Source organism: Mirounga leonina, unplaced genomic scaffold (genome assembly GCF_011800145.1).
Source record: "Mirounga leonina isolate KUSES-001 unplaced genomic scaffold, KU_Mleo_1.0 Mir_115, whole genome shotgun sequence".
Classification (NCBI taxonomy): domain Eukaryota; kingdom Metazoa; phylum Chordata; class Mammalia; order Carnivora; family Phocidae; genus Mirounga; species Mirounga leonina.
Genome location: NW_023270268.1, coordinates 6,193,149 through 6,214,570, shown reverse-complemented (window position 1 = coordinate 6,214,570; position 21,422 = coordinate 6,193,149). Strand labels below are relative to the sequence as shown.

Sequence of the window (21,422 nt, the reverse complement as noted above, 5' to 3'; positions counted from 1 at the left end):
TTACATCCCCCAAATAGTTACAAGACTAAAAATATAATCATTTGTTCATAGCAATCTCTGTGAAAAACATTCGTCACAGTATTTTTTTTAGATTTATTTATTTAAGAGAGAGAGAGAGCAAGAGAGAGAACATGAGCAGAGGAAAAGGCAGAAGGAGAGGGAGACAAGCAGACTCCTTGCTGAGCAGGGAGCCTGATGTGGGGCTTGATCCTAGGACTCTGAGATCATGACCTGAGCTGAAACCAAAAGTTGTGGACACTTAATAGACTGAGTCACCTACGCGCCCTCATTCATCACAGTATTAAAGAGAATAAAACTGGAATGAAATATCTACATAATAAGAATTTGAGGGTAATCCATTGTATACTTTATGATAGACTATTATGCAGCCTCCAAGCTAAAAAGAAAACTATGATGAAGGGAAATAGAGTAATACATAGGAACCTACACAGTTTGTGAAATACTACCACCAAATCCTATATACCAACAGAGTGGAGTCAGCTCAGAACTTTCTAGCAGACAAGAGAGAGAGCAAAGCCTATTCATAAGGGATGACTGTGCCTACAGATAAAAATAAGCCAAAGTACTCAGGGAAAGCACAGTTAATCCTAATTTTGAGACCGGAGAGAAATTTCTCCCATAGGTCCTAAGTGAGAGGAATCTGCAACGTAATGGCCCAGTCGCCAACCCCATCCTTTCAGTTACCACAGAGATGAGTTTTACAGATCTGTCCTGAGTGAGCCCCTTTCCTGCCACCCCCTACAGGAAGATGGCATCATGGCACAGGAAATTCTGTAAAAGAGATTCTATGTGGAGCCAGAGATACTAGGACCTTGTAGATACTTGGTTCTCTCCTGACTGGGCTTAAACCAGGACAATTTTTAGGGTGTAGAAGACAGATGGGAAGCATGCCTTTCTCACAGTCCTTCTTGATTGCTTTTGTGGCCTCCCCAACCCTGGTGCTCCTAAAAGCTATTAAGCAGCAGAGTTTGAGATAACCTCTTGTAAAGTTCTTGGAGCATGACCATTACAGATCGCTCTATAGGCTTCACTTGCCCCCTAAACTGGGCAAGGTTGGTATAATCCTATCAAAACTGTTGAGCTTGCCAGGATCTGTGTCTGAACAGAAGTTTGCCCATTGGCTTGAAGGTGCACCAAGTGCTCATCTGTGGGCAGAGCAGAGCTGTTCCTCAGAAAGTGATCTTAGTTCCCTTTAACACAGACACCAAGGCACTGCAGTTCCGTGTTGTAAACACTTCGAAAAGCTGCAAGAATTGCCTTCAAAACTGCTGTCAAGAGTCAGAACAACCACCGGGGAGGGTGAGGTCTGTCTGAGCCCACTCATTCCTGTTGCCTGCTGGAGATTCATTCTTTTTTTCTTCCCATAGATGGTTTGTTGAGTTGAATTATGGGACAGGAGAGAATACCAACTCCTTTTTCCTTTCAGAGTCATTCTACTTAAACTCAAATACATGAATTCATGCTAAAAAAACTCACTCAGTTCATGAAAATAATTTAATTTCCTCAATTCACTCAAATATATCATAAACAAACATGTCAAAGCACAGGCTAACATACGTAACCCCCTAATGGAAAACATCAAGTGCACCAGGGGTGATAACAAGCATAATAAGCTGCGATCTGTCCTCATTTCTTATCTTGTTATTCACAACTACTGACATAAAACTGGAATTCTTTAGAACACATGAGTGTTCAGAGAAGGGGTCAGACATTAAACGGTAGGGAGAGGGTTCCATAAGAGAGAAAGGATGGGAGACAATATTAGAGATGGGTATTGCTCCAACACACCTTCTAAGTCCAGGAGGAAAAAATCCTCATAGTTCCAAATGATACCCCACATAGTAAAACAGTCTCTGCAGAATCACTGCACATTGCAAGCTATGATGAAAGTCAGAAAATGCACCCGATGGAACAAAGACTCTCTTTCAGGGGTGCCTTCCTTACCTTCTGCCACATGTTGATGAAGAAGAGCTCCCGGGAAACATTGAAGGACACGTTGGCATCATAGGCATCATCCCCGAGGTTTGAGATGGAGATGTTTAGGGAGATATTCTTCACAGCCCCCAAAGCTAGATAGGGGGTTTTTCCATCAACACTGCAATGAAAAGTGAACAACAATGAATGCCCTGAAGTTTTCACTAACATAATATAAGGCATCAGAGGGTAGCTGAGGGTTGGGGCAGAAACTGCACTGGGGTCAGAACTACAAGTTCCAGCAACCCCATTAACCAGTAATGCATCCTTGGGCAATCAGTTAGCTCCCCTGGGCCTCAGTTTCCTCATCTAGCAGCCTAACTTGCTGGTTCTGCTGGGGCTCACATCAATCTCAGAAAATTATAAGATATTTAATACCATAGACATGGAATTTGGCCATGTATTCATTCATATGTTTTTGAGTACCTACTACATGCCAATCATGACTACTCTCTGTGCTAGAAGAGAGACCAGTGAACAAAACAGAGTTCTTGCCTTCTTACAGCTTCAGGGAAACAGAAAACACATACACCAAGGAGCAAACATACAGGTCAGATTGTGATTAGAGCTATGGAGAAAACTCACAAAGGGTAAGAAGGGTAGAGAATGCCAGATCTGGAGGGAGAGTGGGCTGCAATTTTAAATAGGGTGGTTGGGGAAGCCTCACTGATGAGGTGAACTCTGAGTAGAAATCTGAAGGAAAAAAAGGAGCAAGATACACAGACACCTGGGATCTAGCAAAGGGAAAGTCATGCCTGGCACGTTCAAGGACTGGCAAGGATGCCAGAGTGGCTAAGAGGAGTGAGCAAGGGGGAACGTGGGAGGAAATAGGCTCAGAGAGGCAAAGGGAGTGGGGACAGACAGATCATATGGGGCACTGCGGGGCCGTCACAAGGACCTTGGGTTGACTCTGAGAAGAAACTCCTGCAGGGCTCTGAGCAGAGGAGTGGTGTGACCTGACTTCCACATCTGTAGGCTCACACTGCCTGTGATGTGAACAGTCTGTGGAGTGCGTGGTCAGAGGGGAAGCAGGGAGCCTGGTTGGGAAGCTCTCACAATAATCCAGGAGGCAGCTCAGACCACAGTGGTTGAAGCTGAAGTAGTGAGAAGAGTGAAGTTGTGTTCTGGATGTGTTTCCAAGGTTATGCCAACAGATTTTGCTCACAGATTGATTGGGTGAGGGGTATTAGGGAAAAAGAGGAGTCAAGGACAGCTGCAAGGATTTTAGCTTCAACAACTAGAGGGAAGAGTTGTCATTCATTGAGATGGGAAAGAGTATAGAAGGTTCAGCAGAAAAAAATCCAAATGCCTATTGGATCTTTAAGAAGAGGTGTTGGATAGCTGGATGCTTAAGTTTTAAAGGAGGGTCTAGGCCAGAGATACACATTTGGGATGAACTGGATATGATCACTAGGGAATGAGTATAGATAGAGAAGAGGTCTCACACTTAGGAGTTGCAGGTGAGGAGGAGAAGAGAAAGCATGACAAGGGAGGTAGGAGGAAAACCAAGAGAGATGGTATCTAAGTGGCCACAGAAGACATGTTCCAAGGAAGGAGTAATCAGTTTTGTCAAATGTGGCAGACAGGCCAAAATAACATGAAGACTTAGGATTGGCCACTGGAATTAGCCACGTGGAGGTCACTGGTGATCTCAAAAAGAGCTGCATAAGTGGAGTGATGGGGATGAGAGCTTGGAGTTGGCTTAAGAGATGGAGGAGTAGAATAAATGGAAACAGCGAGGACACTCAAATTTTGGAGGAGTTTTTCTGTAAAGGGGAGTGGAGAAATAGGATGAGAGCCAGGGGTGGGGAGTGGGCTCAAGGCAATTGTTTTGTTTTAATTATTTTTTTTGATGGAGTGTTCCATGATTCATTGTTTGCGTATAACACCCACTGCTCCATTCAATATGTGCCCTCTTTAATACCCATCACCAGGCTAACCCATCCCCCCACCCCCCTCCCCTCTCGAACCCTCAGTTTGTTTTTCAGAGTCCATCATCTCTCATGGTTCGTCTCCCCCTCCGATTCCCCCCCCCTTAATTTTTCCCTTCCTACTATCTTCTTCTTCTTCTTTTTTTAACATATATTATTTGTTTCAGAGGTACAGGTCTGTGATTCATCAGTCTTACACAATTCACAGCACTCACCATAGCACATACCCTCCCCAATGTCTATCACCCAGCCACCCCCTCCTTCCCACCCCCCACCACTCCAGCAACCCTCAGTTTGTTTCCTGAGATTAAGAATTCCTCATAACAGTGAGATCATATGATACATGTCTTTCTCTGATTGACTTATTTTGCTCAGCATAATACCCTCTAGTTCCATCCACATCATTGCAAATGGCAAGATTTCGGGGTTTTTTGATGGCTGCATAATATTCCACTCTGTGTGTGTGTGTGTGTGTTTGTGTATATACATACATACATACACACCACATCTTCTTTATCCATTCATCTGTTGATGGACATCTTGGCTCTTTCCATAATTTGGCTATTGTGGACATTGCTGCTATAAACACTGGGGTACACGTACCCCTTTGGATCCCTACATTTGTATCTTTGGGGTAAATACCCAGTAGTGCAATTGCTGGGTCATACGGTAGCTCTATTTTCAACTTTTTGAGGAACCTCCATACTGTTTTCCAGAGTGGCTGTACCACCTTGCATTCCCACCAACAGTGTAAAGAGGGTTCCCCTTTCTCCGCATCCTTGCCAACACCTGTCGTTTCCTGACTTGTTAATTTTAGCCATTCTGACTGGTGTGAGGTGGTATCTCATTGAGGTTTTGATTTGGATTTCCCTGATGCCGGGCACCAGACAAATTAGATTTTAAACCAAAGACTACAATAAGAGGTGAGGAAGGACACTACATCATACTTAAAGCATCTATCCAACAAAAAGATCTAACAATTTTAAATATCTATGCTCCTAACATGGGAGCAGCCAGTTATATAAGCCAATTAATAACAAAATCAAAGAAACACATCGACAACACTACAATAATAGTAGGGAATTTTAACACCCCCTTCACTGAAATGGACAGATCTTCTAAGCAAAAGATCAACAAAGAAATAAAGACTTTAAATGACACACTGGACCAAATGGACTTCACAGATATATTCAGAACATTCCATCCCAGAGCAACAGAATACACATTCCTCTCTAGTGCCCATGGAACATTCTCCAGAATAGATCACATCCTAGGTCACAGGTCAGGTCTCAACTGGTACCAAAAGATTGGGATCATTCCCTGCATGTTTTCGGACCACAATGCTTTGAAACTAGAACTCAATCACAAGAGGAAAGTCGGAAAGAACTCAAATACATGTTCTGTTTTGTTTTTAAGATGGAAATGATCATAGCATATTTGAGTGAGCATGAGAAGGATGTACCCAGAGGGGACAATTAATGACATGTCACGGAACAACTGCTGGATGGCCTGGTGAACAAATGGAGGGGCTGGCCTCAGCTAGCACAAGGTGAGAAACTGGAGCCAATGGTACCAACGTGTTAGTAGATGGGTGTTAGAAACAAAGCAGCGGTTCCTTAGTGATTGCTTCCATTTTGCACTGAAACAGAAGTAGGGTCAAAGACGGGGAAGGAGTGATTGTTTGATTGTGAAGGAGGAGGAGGGATTGTTTGAGGGGCGAAGAGAAGAAAGGAAATGGCAACCCAGGAAAGTGGGGGAGTGAGCGGGCCATCAATGGGATGACAAGGGAATGAGGACGATGGGGATGATGACAATGATGAAATCACATGAGATGGATGACTGTTATGTGACGTGAGCTGGGGACAAAACAAATTCACACTGGTAGCCAATCTTGGATTGGCCAACCAGTTAATGGATGATGTGATTAAGCTAATCAGGGTTTATGTGATGGACAGTTGGTATTTTTGGCTGCTCAGCATCCTGACAATTTTCTGTTTGGGAGGAATCTCAAGATAGGTGGGAAGGGCACATCAGAAGAAAGGGGGTAGGCCCTCCCTCTCCCCTCTTCTTAATAGCTAAAGTGTAGGCACCTGACTATAGGCAGTCATGTGATCTAAGCATAGTCAGGGGCCTCAGGATGGTGAGCAGAGGCTCCCAACCAGAACCATGAATTTTGAGGGTTGTACAAAGGCACCAGTGCCCTCTGAGATCATCTGAGGTGGCTACAGAGGTGTTGAGAGCCCAGAGGTGGAATCCTGAGCTCAGCCTGGTCTCCCTTGTTTCCTGTCCATGTTGGTTCTCCAGGCTCCCTGCCTATGCTCTGAACCAGCCCACATCCTTCCAATAAATTCCTTTTCTGCTTAAATTAACCAGCACATGTTTATTGTTGTTTGCAACCATTAGTACAGCGAAGAGAGCATGAGAGAGAAGAGAAATATCCAAAATCTCAGTAGGCTATAATCCTTTGAAATACAGATTGTTGTGGGAGGAGCAATCCTCATTCCCCATCCATGAAGAAAAGACCTCACTTTCCTGCACGCCCTGGTGCATCAGCAAGAATAACATGTGCAACGAGAGATCTGACGGCCTTGCTTTTGGAAGCAAGAGCTCTAAGGATCCAAACAAGATGTGAAACATTAACTTAGAGAAAAGCTTCAAATTCTTGAATGGCCTCCAATAAATTAAGACCCTGACCTCAAGCTATTGTGGCAGTTATTTATTATTGTTGGCCATTTTAATTTTAAACAATTGATGGGTTATTTCTGTCCTCCTGTTTGCTTTTGTAAGATTATAGGAGTAATCCTTGGGCCTTGAGGAGTTATGAGGGCGTGCTAAGCTTGCTTTCTCTTGAGAAAGATGAAAGTAGCCCAGTCGCATCAGAAAGTTATCCACAGTTTCCAAATGGAACATAGGGAGATGATACAGAAAGCACAGGACTGTGGGATAGGGAGCTGCCTCCTTGTTCCAATTTTGTTGTTTGTGATCAGCCTCCCTTCCCCATATGTAAATGGCAAGGGTGCAGGCCCCAGATGTCTAAGCTTCTCCAGCATCCAGAACTCGGGCTTCTTTCACTAAATCAGGCAGCAAGATTGTTCCTGGGCTTTCAGAGTCAAGTGATTCTAACATGGCTCCATGACGAAGGGAAGCCAGGCGCCTTCCAGGATGGAATGTGAACTATCAGACTTCCTTAAAAAGGGGTGCCTCAAAGCTGTTTTCACTCTTCCTCCACAGTTGAAGACCTATGTATGAAACAGTACGTCTCTGCTTCCAAAGCTATTCTTAGAAATGAAATGAAATGTAATTTGCCTGGTGCTGGGTGCTTTGAAACATGTCATCTTTCTGAAACCTTACAACACTGTGAGCCGTTCCTGACGTTAGTCCCATTTTTAGAGGCAAGGAGATGGAGAAGCCGAGATAAAGTGGCTGGCCAAGGAGCTGTGCTGGGCTTAGAAAGCAGCACCGACTATGCCTTCAAAGCCCCACCCCCTCCATCGTGGGCCCCTTCTGATCTCCCTCCTGGGGGAAATAAATCTCCCTAGTATGAGCCCCTCCAGCCCCATGTGCTCCACCAACACTTCCCAGCACTTACCAAGGTTGGGATGACACATTTATTTGTGTGGTTATTTGATTAAGAAACACCTCTTCCCTATTAAAATCTAATTCCCAGGGGGCAAGGACCCTGCTGTGGTTTTGCTCATCAATGAACCCTCGATGACAGTCTTGGGCCAGGCACATAGTAGGTGTTTGGTGAACCCTTATGGAATGGATGAATGAACATGCCCAACATCCCCACGACAGTTCTTCAGCTCAACCTTTGTATTTTACAGTTGGAGGCAATGAGCCCACCTCCCCGCTCACTGCCCAAAGGGGAACCCACTTTGGTCAAGGTCACCAAGCCATGTAGGGGCTGAGCTGGAGCTAGTGCCCAAGGTTGTGCCCAACTTCCTTTGGCATGAAGGTTGTCTGAGCCACAGCTCTTATGTAAACTCCATCTCAGTTGGGATGCGCTTTGGCAAGAAAAATCTTTTAATGACATCTAAAAAGAACAGAACTCCACAGAGACCAATCTCTCTGTCAAGACTGAAAGAGTAAGACAACTGGGCATAGGGGTTTTCGCCAAACATCCCACCGGTGCTTCCTTATTAAAGAACTGCCTTTCTAGTTCTCAAAGAATTTTGTTCCCTGAGAAAATTTCCCATTAATTCTAATTTGCTTGTGCAATCTTTTAAATGGGTCATATTACTTTGTACACCACTCACTGGTGTATTTTTATTCAAAAAGTGTTACTAACAGTCAACATATGATACAAGTTGTATAGTTTCTATAAAGTTCTATAAAGTATAGTTTCTATATTTCCAGCCTGTTGGAAATACACTGCTCATTTATTATGAAAAATGACAAATACAACTGCTCTAATACATCTTATAGCAGCTGTTTTTGGGATATGTTGCGCTTATATTTAAGTTTAGTGCTGATTCGATGTTACCACTGCCATGTTGGTAGCCATGTGGAGCCCGAGTGCCACTGAAGAACCCTTCTCTGATCTCTCTCATCATTGTGCATTCAGAGTGTGTACCACTCAGAAGTCCTCACTGGGGAGATGCAATACATTTCCATATTAGCCACCATATGCTGAACGACTGAGGCCACCAAAGTGAATTCTTTCCCCTCTACAGTCTCACAAGCAATTTTACGCAGATAATTTTTTGAGAAGATGCTAAGGGAAGAAACTAAAGTAGCTCAATGGTGTTTAATAATTAATGATCCATTTGATCATTTTAGATTTTCCCTAAGTCTTAAAGATAAAAGCTATGACCTTATGTAAATAATTTGTGGTTATAACCTCCCTTCCATGAAATGTAATACTTTTATTTTCTTTTGCTGTTAGCTTTAATCTAGCCTGAGTAAAGGATGCTAATACAGGAGTTAATCAAGCGTATTGTAGTCCACTGTATTTGAGTTTTAAAAACTTGTCATACCATTATTATTATTGATGACATATTTGCCACCCACAACTGTATTTGATAATGACAACTAGGATAATAGTATGGGGCAGCCAAATCCATCCATGTTTTTTCTTCCCGCCTTCATTCTTTCGTCTCCCCCCTTCTCCCTCCCTTCCTTCTAGTCATTTATCCGTCCATCCATTACTTTTTAAAACTACCTTCTCGACTTAGGTACCAGGGATACAGGTGCCAGACCCCTAGGAGTTCACAGTCCAATGGAGGAGGCAAACACATAAGACATAAGTTGACATCAACATGTGTGTAGTGCTGACCCAGAGGGATGAAGAAACATCCCCAGGAGGTCCCTTATGCTATGAGAGCACCAAGAAGGGATTCTTCAGGGGGCAGTGGCGGGGAAGGGTGGGGAGTATTTAGCAAGGTATTACTGACGGGGTGAACCATGAGTCCTACAATAATGGGATGACAGCCCTGTCAACAAAAGTGTTGCTAAGCCTGATTATATAGACGTGTGCGCACGCACGCACACACACACACACACACACACACTCACACGCAATCCTTAGTTTTTCCATTCATGGAAATCATACTAAAAAGGACACTGTGAAGCAGATCATATTCTCCCCTAGGACAAATGTCAAAATTGGGGGCAGCATTCCTGAGTAACGATCCAGTATCCAAAAAAATCACAGATATCCTCAACAGTGTGTCATAAAGGCAAGAATATAAACTAGAGCCACTGCGATTTAAAATCATAGACAATGCTTCCTATTCTTACAAATGGGCAGACACCTTAAAATCAGAAATGGAATTGGACAGCTGGATGGGGCTCACTTGAGTCATCATTTTGCAGCTAAAGGCCACAGAGTGAATCTCGCATCTGTGTGGCTGCTCAGCAGACAGTGGCAAAGCGAGGCAGCCCTCCCAACTCTCGTGGGAGGTCTGGTGCTCCTCCCTCTGCTCCCAGTGTTCTTAAAGTACAGAAACATGCAGTTAAATGGACTAAAATTCACATAAAGCTTATTTGGCTATAATAAGATGAGAAATGAAATTGTGTTTGCCTTCTTAGCATTTAGAATATTTAGAATATTGGGAGGTGCCATCTCTTTACAAAAGATATCTGAAGTGCTTATTTTCCTCTTGACAGTTTTCCTTGAAATTGGTGGAGGTGTTCAGGATGATTCCGGATACCTTCAGCAGCTCAACTGGGCAACCCCCTTCTTGACACTTTGTTGACAAGTATCAGAGTTTTTCGATGATTAGTGCTTAAAACCACAAACATGATAAAACCATAAAGCCACAGTTGTGCATCGATATCTTCCTAGAAGGGATATGCACAAAAGTACCAAATAAACTGATTAAGATATGAAGGACATATACCACAAAGCTGATAAGATGAGTCGCACCAAATAACAGGTACAGAATAAGGTGCAAAAAGAATTCAAAGGAAAGAAATCACTGTAGACTGACTAAGAGGTTCCTGAGAGAGGTAGGAAGTGAGCCCCACCTTAAAGAATGAGGAGCACAGGGGTGGAAACAGGAGGTAGATTTCAGTCATAGAAGAAAATAAACAATAGGTAAAAGGATGGAGGTGACTCCAATAATACAGAAAGGAGCAGGAACAGCACATCCTTAGCAGCAAGATGAGTGGGAAGCAAGAAGATGTAGGATGCATCCAGATTCCCATGAATCTCGAATGTCTCAGTTTTGGGTTGATCCTCTAGACTAGTGAACTTAACTATTATCTTGAGTCACCAATGCCAGGCAGTATGGCAAGCAATTAGTAAATAACAGGCACCAGATTGAAAGTATTACAGAATGCAGTAGGCTATAGGGGGTTCTACCCTGTCCCCTAGGGTCTTATCACTGCAGCCTGCAATTCCAACTGCCAGCATCCCCTTCTTTTGCTGGAGGATTTTTCTCGGCAGGCCAGCAGAGTGCCAAAAAATAAAGTCCCTGACTGCCCTGGAGCAGCCCTTAACCAATGACTGATGGTGACTGGGGTATAATTACCTTGGCTCCCTCGCCTATTGGGTGTGACAACTCTGAAGGTCATGTTCCAGGCCTGTGCTGTCTAACACAGCAGGCACTAGTCACATGTGGCTCTGGAGCACTTGAAATGTGGCAGCTCTGAATTAAGTATAAGATACATATCTGGTTTCTAAGACTTAGTACAATAAAATAAAAAAGGATGTAAAAACCTCAGTCATCATTTTCATATTAATTACATGTTTAAATGATCATTAAAATATGTTAAATAATATTTGTTCCATCCATTTGTTTCATTTTAATTCTTCAATGTAACTATCGGAAATTTTTTTTTAAGATTTTATTTATTTATTTATTTGTCAGAGAGCGAAAGAGAGAGAGCACAAGCAGGGGGAGCAGCAGGGGCGGGGGACAAGCAGACTCCCCACTGACCAAGGAACCCGATGCGGGGCTCGATCCCAGGACCCGGGATCATGACCTGAGCCGAAGGCAGACGCTTAACCGACTGAGCCACCCAGGCGCCCCTATTGGAAAATTTTTAATTAAATATGTGGCTTACTGGCCAGGACTGTTCTAGACTTTCAGTAAATTCTATGTATTTTAACAGTATGGTTGATTTATGATTCATCTTCAGTGGTACATATTTGTTCATGTTACTTGCAAAGTAGAGATTTAGGGAAAATAAAGTACATTTGGGTAAAAATAAAATTTAAAAAATAAAATTGATAATGCTTAGCTCGTAAAACCCACTTGCTTGTAAAATGCCATAATAAACATTATGAAATGTCAGAAAAAGGTGTTCCATGTGTGTGCTTCCCCCTCCCCCAGGGCAATTTTGAGTTTCACCGAAATCGGATGCCCAAAGTTGTACACGGTGCAGGTAGGCCTCACTGGCTACGTGTGACATGGGAGATGAGGAAGCCAGCCACGCGGACCTTGGCAATGGGGAAGGTCTCAGCCTGGCCCTGTCAGAGCGGACCCTGAGGTAAGTCTGAGAACAAGCAAGTCATTTATTCGGGAGGTGGTCCCAGGAAACACCAGTAGGTGAGAGGTGGAGTGAGACATGGAGGGACAGGCAACCAAAAAAGGATGTGACATCAAGTCCGTCACCCCTGGGGACACCTGCAGCTTCACCTTGCTGGAATTTCTGGGAACCTACAGAACGTTCACCTCAGAGTTATCCCATCTGCCAGGTGAGGGAAGTATTGACATATGAGTCCCATAGGCCCTGGTCACGGGCTGCTGCTGGGAGGGAGGGTCTCTCCCCGGCACCTCCGCCTGCTATGTGGAGGGCAGAGCAGGCAGAGATGCAGAAGCGGGAGCTGGGAGCTGTTACACAGGGCCTGCTGGGGGGTCTTACTCCAGCTTTATAGATGGAAGCATGACCCAGTGAGCGAGGCCTGTCGCTGGCAGATCAGCTCAGTTAATCCTCTTACCCGTGAACGCCTGGCAAGGGCCCAAGGCCCTGGAGAAACCCCACCCTACCCCTTGCGATCCTGGCCCTGCACACTCCCCTTCCTGAGCCACTGTTAAAGGACCCATCTCAGGTACCACAGGCTCCACTTCCATGGATGGTTCCAGCCCACGCAGGCCTAACAGTCCTGCCAAATGTAGTATGGGTGAAAGAACACACCCCTTTATGGGGGGCGGAGGGGGCGCTCGCCGGGGGTTACACCAGGGGCGCTGTCCTGGTTGCCCGTGACCAGCAACTGCTCTTCAAGGTAGCCACGCCGATCCTGTAGAGGTTGTTAACGATCTTGAATATTGCTCCTGCCCTAAACCAGCCAGTATCCATTGGGGTAAAACAAACAGGACACTCCTCTTGCAAAATCCGCGGGGTATATATTTCTGAGCTACCCTAGCACAATCCACTCTGGAGAGAGTGATCAAGGTCCAGATGACAACGAACACGAATTTCCGAGGCTGCTTCTGCAGGGCACATGCTCTGTGAGGGACTTCACCCAGCTGCCCAGCCTGGGGAGCCAGCTGTCCATACTTCCAAGGCTCAACAGGGTTCACCCCAGAATGTTGTTTGGGTGTTAACGCCTCAGCCTCTGTTCACTTCTAGGGGCTGAAAGCTCTTACAGTCCCGCCTACTGCTGCTTCCGAGGGTTATGCCAAAGCCCTCCGGATTCGTCACAGAAGAGCCAGGCTGGAGGCATCTCCTCTGTGACACAGGCAATCCCTCTATAGAGAAAATTAGGGATCGAGACAAAACCCTATGAAAACCCAGTCTCAAAACCCCAACATTTCTTTTTTTTTTTCTTTTTTAAAGATTTTTATTTATTTATTCATGAGAGACAGAGAGAGAGGCAGAGGGAGAAGCAAGCTCCCAAGGAGCAGAGAGCCCGGTGCGGGACTCGATCCCAGGACCCTGGGATCATGACCTGAGCCGAACGCTCAACCATCTGAGCCACCCAGGCACCCAAAACCCCAACATTTCTATGTCTCCAAAGAACAAAGCTGCCAACCTCAGCCTTTATAGGTAAGATGCCAGGATGAATGCCCTCACCAAATTCTGTATTACTCTGAGCGTCGTGCACCATGTTTTCAGACTCTTGATCCGTTTCTCTCAGCTTGTAATAAGCCGGAGAAGCTATCCTTTTCCCAAGATGGTCATTCTCATGTGACAGAACTCTGGACAAGGAAACCATGAAGTACAACAAGGGACTACGAAGGAGTAAGTTCTCATGGAAGGTTCTATTATCAGCTCTGAAATTTCTCTTTCCTTAGGGATGGGAAATTGTTTTGATTTGCTGGCTTATTTTAGTTAGTGACTGCCTCTTTCTTTGGATTCCCGTAGATCTCATTGATAAGCTATTTAGAATCCGAATACCAATTTTCACCGCTGTGAAAACTCACTAAAGTTTCCTGATTTATAAGGTTCTAGCTACTGTGGCAAATAGGAATTTATTTTACTAAAAAAAATTACCAGGAAATATCCAAAAAGTATATTGTATCAAAAAGGCACAATCCTAAATATATTAAAGAAATCAAATCTCATCTTGTTTTATATTTTAATAAACTCTAGGATGATAGGAGTTGTTATTTCTGCCTGATGTTTAGTCTTATCCTGTGGTGACCCTACAGCCGGTCCCACATAAACCCAGGCCTCGGGCAACCTCCTGCCATCTACAGCCTCAGCCCTGAACCACCTGCTCTAACCCATTTGATGTTCCTCAGGCTGACCTGCTCAAGATCCTCGCATTTCACAGCCTACAACACATTTTGCTTTTAAGCCCAGTGCCACATCTGGGAGCAGCCTGCTTCAAAGTTGTCCGTGCCCTACCTCTGCCACCACTCAGCCTCTCCTCCAGCTGTCCTGCCTTTGGTCTCCCTGGACACGTACCTCCGTCGTCTGTCTTGGCTTTGGCTGCATCCCTTGGCTGATGTGCTTACATGGCTTGTCCCAGAACCCTCCCAGCATCTGTCCAGACGTGTGTCTACTTTCAAATATACTTAAAAAAATCTAAACAGCAACTGTCTACTTTAATTTCTTCTTTCATTTTAAATCCATAACTTTAAGTGGTTTTGATATTCATATTGTTTGTATTCTCAAATGCTGCATCAATCAGAAACACTATCATCAAACAGAACACACTATATGGATATGTTTTAAACTTCTCCAAAAGTGGGTTATCATGTCATATAGTTTGAGACGTGCTTCACATCTCACCATGCTTTATAAACCCCTTCTAATCACGCAAAACAGATCCATATGGTTATTAACTCCAGATAGAGATCATGAGGCACCTCTGTAAGGCACGTCAATTAAAGTTTACAGTGGGTCACCAGAATGATTCCTGGGACTGAGTTTCTGGTTTGAAAACCACTTATATGAAGCCAGAAATACCTCTGTCTCCCTCAAGTGTACCCACCTGGGCCAGTTTTATGCTCAAAAAGTGAGAGAAAAGCATTTACTGAGGTGATCTGAGCCCAAATAGTGGCTTCCCTAGCAACATTCAGATAATTCACATAAATATGTGGTACTTTGAAAAAATAACATGCCTATATCCTGTCTTGGCTAGCATCAGTTTGGTCCTAGATCTGGCTCATTTAATAACTCATGGAGTGGCAGAATCAGTATTTGCTTCAATGGTCATCCTCATCCTTTTCCTAACAAGGCAAACATGAGAAGCCAGAGGGTCCGCCCTCCCCCCTGCCCCCATCTGTTTAACTGTGAAAAGAACTGCTGCTTCTCAGCTAACAGAGGAATTCAAATCCTCATCAGCCTTTTCTTTAGTAGTTTCTGGAATCACTAAATCTTAGGACATCTGGAACAAATCAGGTCCACTCACTGTAACAACTGGATTAAAGACAAAGAATACTTCTGGGGCAGGGGGAGGGCAAAAAGGGATTCCCAAAATCTGCGGGCTGCTCAGAGGTCTGATGTCATAAGACAGGATGGTGTGCAGCGATGTATGACCCGACCCAGCAATGGCATGGTGCCACCCTATACAACATGTCAGCTGCTCCTAAAGCCTGGCCACCACATACCCAAAATGCAAGAAGTTTATCTGCATTTCACGGAAGACGGCAGGCCAGACAACTCAAGAGAACCCAAATCAGCAGGGCCACTGTGGTCCCTTGACAAGGAAGTTGGTTGTGGCCATAACTTTTCCCTGCTTCAAGCTCAAGAAGCAAATGGGGGACATAAATGGTCACAGACAATAAAACGTGTTGAAATTACAAGCCTCCCCAGTTTGGAACTGTTTTTCCTGTGAGGTGAAGAGCCACGGAGAAAATAGCTCTGCCTGCCTGGGTCCTCTGGAGTTCCTTGAAGGTAGAAACAAGAACACACACAGCAGACATAGCATGTCGAACAACCAGGAATTGGCTCATTTGTCCCCAAAGTGGCTACCACATTCACCCCCAGCCCAGTTTCTCTGCTTTGGGCCTGCAGTACTAGTTTTCTTGAGCTCATCAAAGTTTTTATGGACAGTTACCTGTGTCCTTAATAAACCAAGAACAAGGAACGAATGTATACTTTTTAATCAGTATATTATAGACCCTAGGATCCAGAGAGTCAGGGAAACACTTCCTTCAGTGGTTTCCAAGTTTGGTCTTACATTAAAAAAAGAAAAATATAACGTGACAACAGCTTTATAATGAGATCCCAGTTCTGCATATTATAATAAAAATCTTTCTGTCTACTCCTGTTAACAAGGCAAAACATTTGCTTCTCCAGCATGTATCTTTTCCCATAATCAGGAAAAATTTCTGAACAGGGGTTTTTAGCTTGTTTTTGTGTCATCAGATACTCTTGGTGGTCTCCTGAAATGAATGGTCCCCTTATCAAAATAATGTTTTAAAATGCATAAAATGAAAAATCAGATTACAAAGAAACCAATCATACAAAAATATAATTACATTTTTTTAAATGTATGGTTTAGTAATATGTGTTCTTTCTTTTATAACATTAAGTAATAAGATTTGGCGGTGGGTTTAGTAACTACCATAACTTTGAAGTAGGGATGAATGTAAATGATATTTTGAAACATCTGCAACATTGTAACTTGATAGGAAAACATGAACGATTTCTACCTGTGACAGTCAGAGGTCCTGCTAATATTCCTATGCTTTGTTGTCTACATTCATAATCAAATAAAATGCTACATTTCAGTTTGAAGTTAGTAAAAATAAAGATTGTTTTCCTATTCAAGTTCACAGACTCTGTGAACTCTATGCACAGATCACTAAGGGGATATGGACCCAGGTTACAGCCTCTGTCCTGTGGGAAAGGGAGGGAGAGGGGCTGCTTTAATGACGGGAAGAAAGGACCATGCTGGTGGAGAGAGGAAAGACAAGAATGTCATTTCTGGAAGGTGTATAATAAGATATTTGCAATTTCCTTCACCTCAATTCCACTGTCCCTGGACTAACAATGAGCCATCTTTAAAACTGATGACCCTGGGAAGGCGGGCCAAGGAGGTGCATAAGAGAATCTTCTCCTTCTTGGCTTAGAAGGTAAATTTTTTATATTCTTCCACACGAGGAGAAAAAAAAAGGAACAATTCATTTTTTTTTTCTCTTGAAGAAACACAACTGTCAACCGAAACAATGGCATTCATCTCTTGTTCAAATTTCTTATCACAGAAAACATTCTTAAAAAAGAGCCCAGTACCCCTAGCAAGGAAGACTGATTACTCTGAGTTCATGTGTTCCCTCATGTACTAAGCACTGTAACTGCTTTCAGTCCCCCACCATTCAGGACCTTTGCAGTGAAAGCCATCTCTCACCAGGGTAGCCCCTCTCCTTTAATCCCTTCTGTCTGCAGAGCCCTCTTTAAAAACAAAGTCCCAGGGACAAAGAAACCAGAAGTAATCCTAAAGACACAAAATCCTGGGGTGTCTGGGTGGCTCAGCCGGTTGAGCTTCTGACTCTTGGTTCAGTGTCGTGAGATCGAGTCCTGCACCGGGCTCCATGCTCAGCGCAGAGTCAGCTTGAGATTCTCTTTCTCCCTCTGCCCCTCCCCCTGCTCACATGCTCTTTCTCTTAGATAATATATGAATGAATGAATGAACGAATGAATGACACAAAATCCCTCTCACCACCTGAAGGGACCTCCTATATATCACTCCACACGCCTGGTTTTTAAAAACCCAAAAAACCCTCCAATTCCAACAGGGCAGATTAAAAGTCCATTGACAACTCTTTCCCCCCACCGATATCTGCTAAACACATTGGATTTAGCTTCCTCTCAAAACTCACATTCCTAAAAAAGAATCAGACTGCCTAGCGAGGCGATCTAAGAATGAACAAACAGGATGTGAGGTCTAAGACGTGTAGCCTCTCACGTCGGTATCCCTGGAAGCAGTCTCTGATGGGGATTCAGGTGGTTTATCAAGGGATGCCATGGGGAGCAAGGGGCCACGGAAGGAGGATGGGGCAGGGAAGATGCTGAGAAAGACCATGGTCTTGGGTAGAGTCGCCTAATTTCACATGGGGGCTCTGGAGCACAAACTGCAGCATGGAATTACCTACACTTGAGACAGGGGGCTGGCCTTTTTCTCCCCCAAATGAGTCAGTCATTGGCTGACAGCCACCCCGGGGTGGGTGTAACCTCCCAGGCCAGATGACTCCTGTAAGCGAGGGCCATTCTCCAGACCTGAGGAGGGGCAGCTACGAGCCCTTAGCAGCCGACACTTAACGGCAGCTGGGACCTGGCCACCTGCACAGTAAAAAGGATCCGGGTGTACCACCCAATAGCATCCACCCAGCCTCGTCATGTCTGGGTCAAGATCACCTGGCATGGAGTCAGAAAAGCAGGATCATAAAATCTAGAAGTTCTTTACATCGTACCTCCCTTCTCACGGCGATCTGCGATGAACCGTGACTCACAGGTGGTCTACGTTATGCCCAAGTCTATCACCTTTGGCTCTGGGGGAGGGGCCAGTGACCACTGGGGACAAAGCAAAAGGATCATTCCTCCTCAGCCACAGGTGTCTTGGGTTTTTCATCTGTGGAGAGCGGCAGGGCCAGAACAAACTTGGGAAAGATGCTAACGAGGGGGTGTGTGCAAGACAACAAGGAAAGTATGTGTGGAAAATTTACTTCGGAAAACAAAACAACTGCGTGTCCTTGGAATCTGGCTTTTCTTACAGTAATAAAAGTCTGCTCCGGGATGAGTAAGGCTAGTAACAGTAGCAGGAGACCATTGACCCAGCCACAGAATAAACTGCAAACATCTTAGCAAAGAAATAGCACGTGGCTCCCCGTCTGCTCTAGACTTGAGAAGTGAGGGATCTAGTTGTTACCTTCTCTTCGTAGCTCCTTTTCTTGGTTTAAAAGTCCAGGGAGAAGGAAAGAAACAGCCATATCATTTTGACCCTGCTGGAAAGATGCTTACATATAAAACCTCCAATGGTCGGCTATATTTGGAAGCCAAGGAAAATATTACCAAATAAAATTTTATTAGGTACACCCGTGAAGTAGACCCAGACTCCCCAGGTCGCTCAGGAGGGAGGTGGGCTACGGGCAGGCACGGTCCCAGTGGCTTCTGCGGTTGCCCTGGTTACTCCGCAGCCCTGCCTTCCACGTCCCTTTATGGATTCCCCATCCTCTCACCATCCAGATGGACTAATCAGCAGGGGGAAGGCTGTCCCTGAAACCCAGTATTTGTTGGGATAGATTTCTGCTGCTCGTGCGTGTGTGTGTGGGGGGGTGCCTGAAAATGAAGTGACCTCCCCTCCATGTTTTCAATCTGTCTAACAAGGGAACACAGTCAGTTCCTCAGGTGGTGGCCCACTGTACCCAACCTCACACCGAGGCTGGTAGGCCCTTTAGGAAACCACAAATCAGATCCGCCCTGAGATAGGAAGGAAGTTCCTAAAGTCATTTCCATTTGGTTAGTGGCATAGTGGGCATCAGAGATAGGCAAGCTGCCATGGCTATTTAAAGACAAAGGCCATGGGTCTAATGGCTGAAGCACTGGACTTGGATTCAGGAACCTACCAGCAGGTGTTTTTCCTGCCACTGCCTTGTAACTTTCTTTTGGACCTCAGATAAGTGACTCCAATTCCTGCCTATCAGTTTCCCATTCTACACCTGAAATGCTATGGCTCCCAGCAAACCATCAACCATGAACCCCTGCAAGCTGGGCTTGTTGCTACCCTGCCTGAGTTACTTTGTAGGACAACAGAGAGGGCATCTCAGAACCACAGAGTCAGCCTCTGTGCTCATCCCCAGCCCAGGCTGGAGCTAGGGCTCCAAAGAAAGACAGCTGCTTGGCCCGGCTCCACTCAGGTCTCTCCCAGGGTGGTGGAGGGGCCAGAGGTCTTATCCTCTCCACCTGGGATGTGCTGTGGACACATCCCTTACCTGCCTTTCCTGCTGCCCTCAGGAAAATGGGAACAAAGCTCCCAGCCCTGTACTTGGCTCGTAGGTTTGCTCTAAAACCAAATGCTCTTCAGCATGTGGGCAATAAGTGGTTATGTTGGCTAGAGAAGGGACAAAGGCATAAGATACAAACAAATGCAATAGGAAATAAAGTTACCATAGTAATGGAAAATGTTGGGTACTTGGCAAAACATGGAAAGAAAGCATTCTCAGTAAGTTTTAAAGGGAAGAAGGCTTGGGGTCAAAAGGTGCTTTAACGCTCCTGTTAGAAATTCCAGAATACATTCATCAACTGAGATTCTTTGAGAAAGTGGGTGTAGCAGACATAATCCATGCCCCTGCCACCTCCCTCAGATTGTTCCTAATGCTCTTGCTGACTTCCAGCTGCCAGTGTTTGCATCTTCGTATCCAAGGGTCTTTTTCTAGAACCAGACAAGGTTGCTGTCACAGGCTGGTGGTGCCAGGGAATTAACTGTCCCTACCCTCCCAACCCCAGAGTAGCCCTCAACCAATGACTGAGAGTCAGATACCCCAGCCCCTTCATCCCTCTGATGCTGTAATTGTGAGGTGAGTTTTTTCCACCATTCCTTAGCATCTCCTTGCAGGAGGAAGCTGCAGCCATCCACTGTGGTAGCTGGGGATGATGAACTGACTGACAGCTTCTTTCCATTTACATCCCCTGTCACGTGACATTGCCTCTCCCATCAGGAAGCAGAGTTTACTTCCCCACCCCTTGAATCCTGTTGGCCCTGTGACTTTGCTTTGGTCAACAGAATGTGACAATGAAACTAGACCTCATGAGTCCTTGTGCATTGCTGTTCTAGATTCTGGACCCCTGCCCCACCATAAGAATAAGCCTAGGCTAGCCTGCTAGAGGATGAGAGACCATGTGGAGGCCAGTGGAGGAACTCTGGCCAACAATAAGCCAATCACCACAAACAGAGGCAACTAGCTAATTCGAACTTGGCTGCAGATCCATGAGGGAGCCCAGGAGACGAGAAGACCCAAACAGCTGAACCCAGCCTAAACAGATGATCCACAGAATCAGGAGATAAATAAACAGTGGTTTCCCCAAGGCATGAAGTTTTGGGGTGACTTGTTACACAGGAATAAGCAACTGATACGCTAGTGTTGCATCATGACGCACTAAATTGTCCCTATTTGTTTCCACCAAGCCTGGTATATCCATAGCCAGTGCTCTGTTACTATCTGTCAAATAAATGAATATACTAGCGCTGCGTCACTTCCTGCCAGGTGAGTAGAAGCTCGGCACTCTGGAAGGGTACTGCATCCTTCCGTACCCCTCCCAGTGTGTGAATGTCTCTTTGCTTGCCTGACCCTGCTGATTATCTTCCCAGGGGCCTAAACCCTACCCTCTGCCTAGGTAACTCCCACAGAAGGACCACCCACATGTCCATTCAGCCTTGATGTGTTCCTGAAATGTGGGAGACACACCTGTTGCCTCCCATTAGGGAACATCAGAGCAAAAGCAAAGACTTATTCCAAGAGAGGGGAGTGAGGGTGAGCAATCCTTTGACTCATTCAAAAACTCCTATTCACTGGAGCATTTCATTTTTCTTTCAAGAATAAGCCCTCGAAAAACCCATTCCTATTTCCAGAGATTCCAGAAACAGCAACTAAAAAAGCCAGCTGCTCCAATCAACAAACTTCTTTTGCATTTTTCTTCCAGATCTGGGACAGTGAA

General features: G+C 44.9%; 1 protein-coding gene across 1 annotated transcript in view; it reads right to left on the bottom strand.

Annotated features, from left to right (window-relative positions):
• Positions 1–21,422, bottom strand: part of ITGA9 (integrin subunit alpha 9) — a 346,914-nt gene that overhangs the window by 126,517 nt on the left and 198,975 nt on the right. Inside the window, exon 18 of the mRNA XM_034991993.1 lies at positions 1,966–2,116. Coding sequence (XP_034847884.1) covers positions 1,966–2,116 — 151 coding nt within the window. The remainder of the gene's footprint in view (positions 1–1,965; positions 2,117–21,422) is intronic.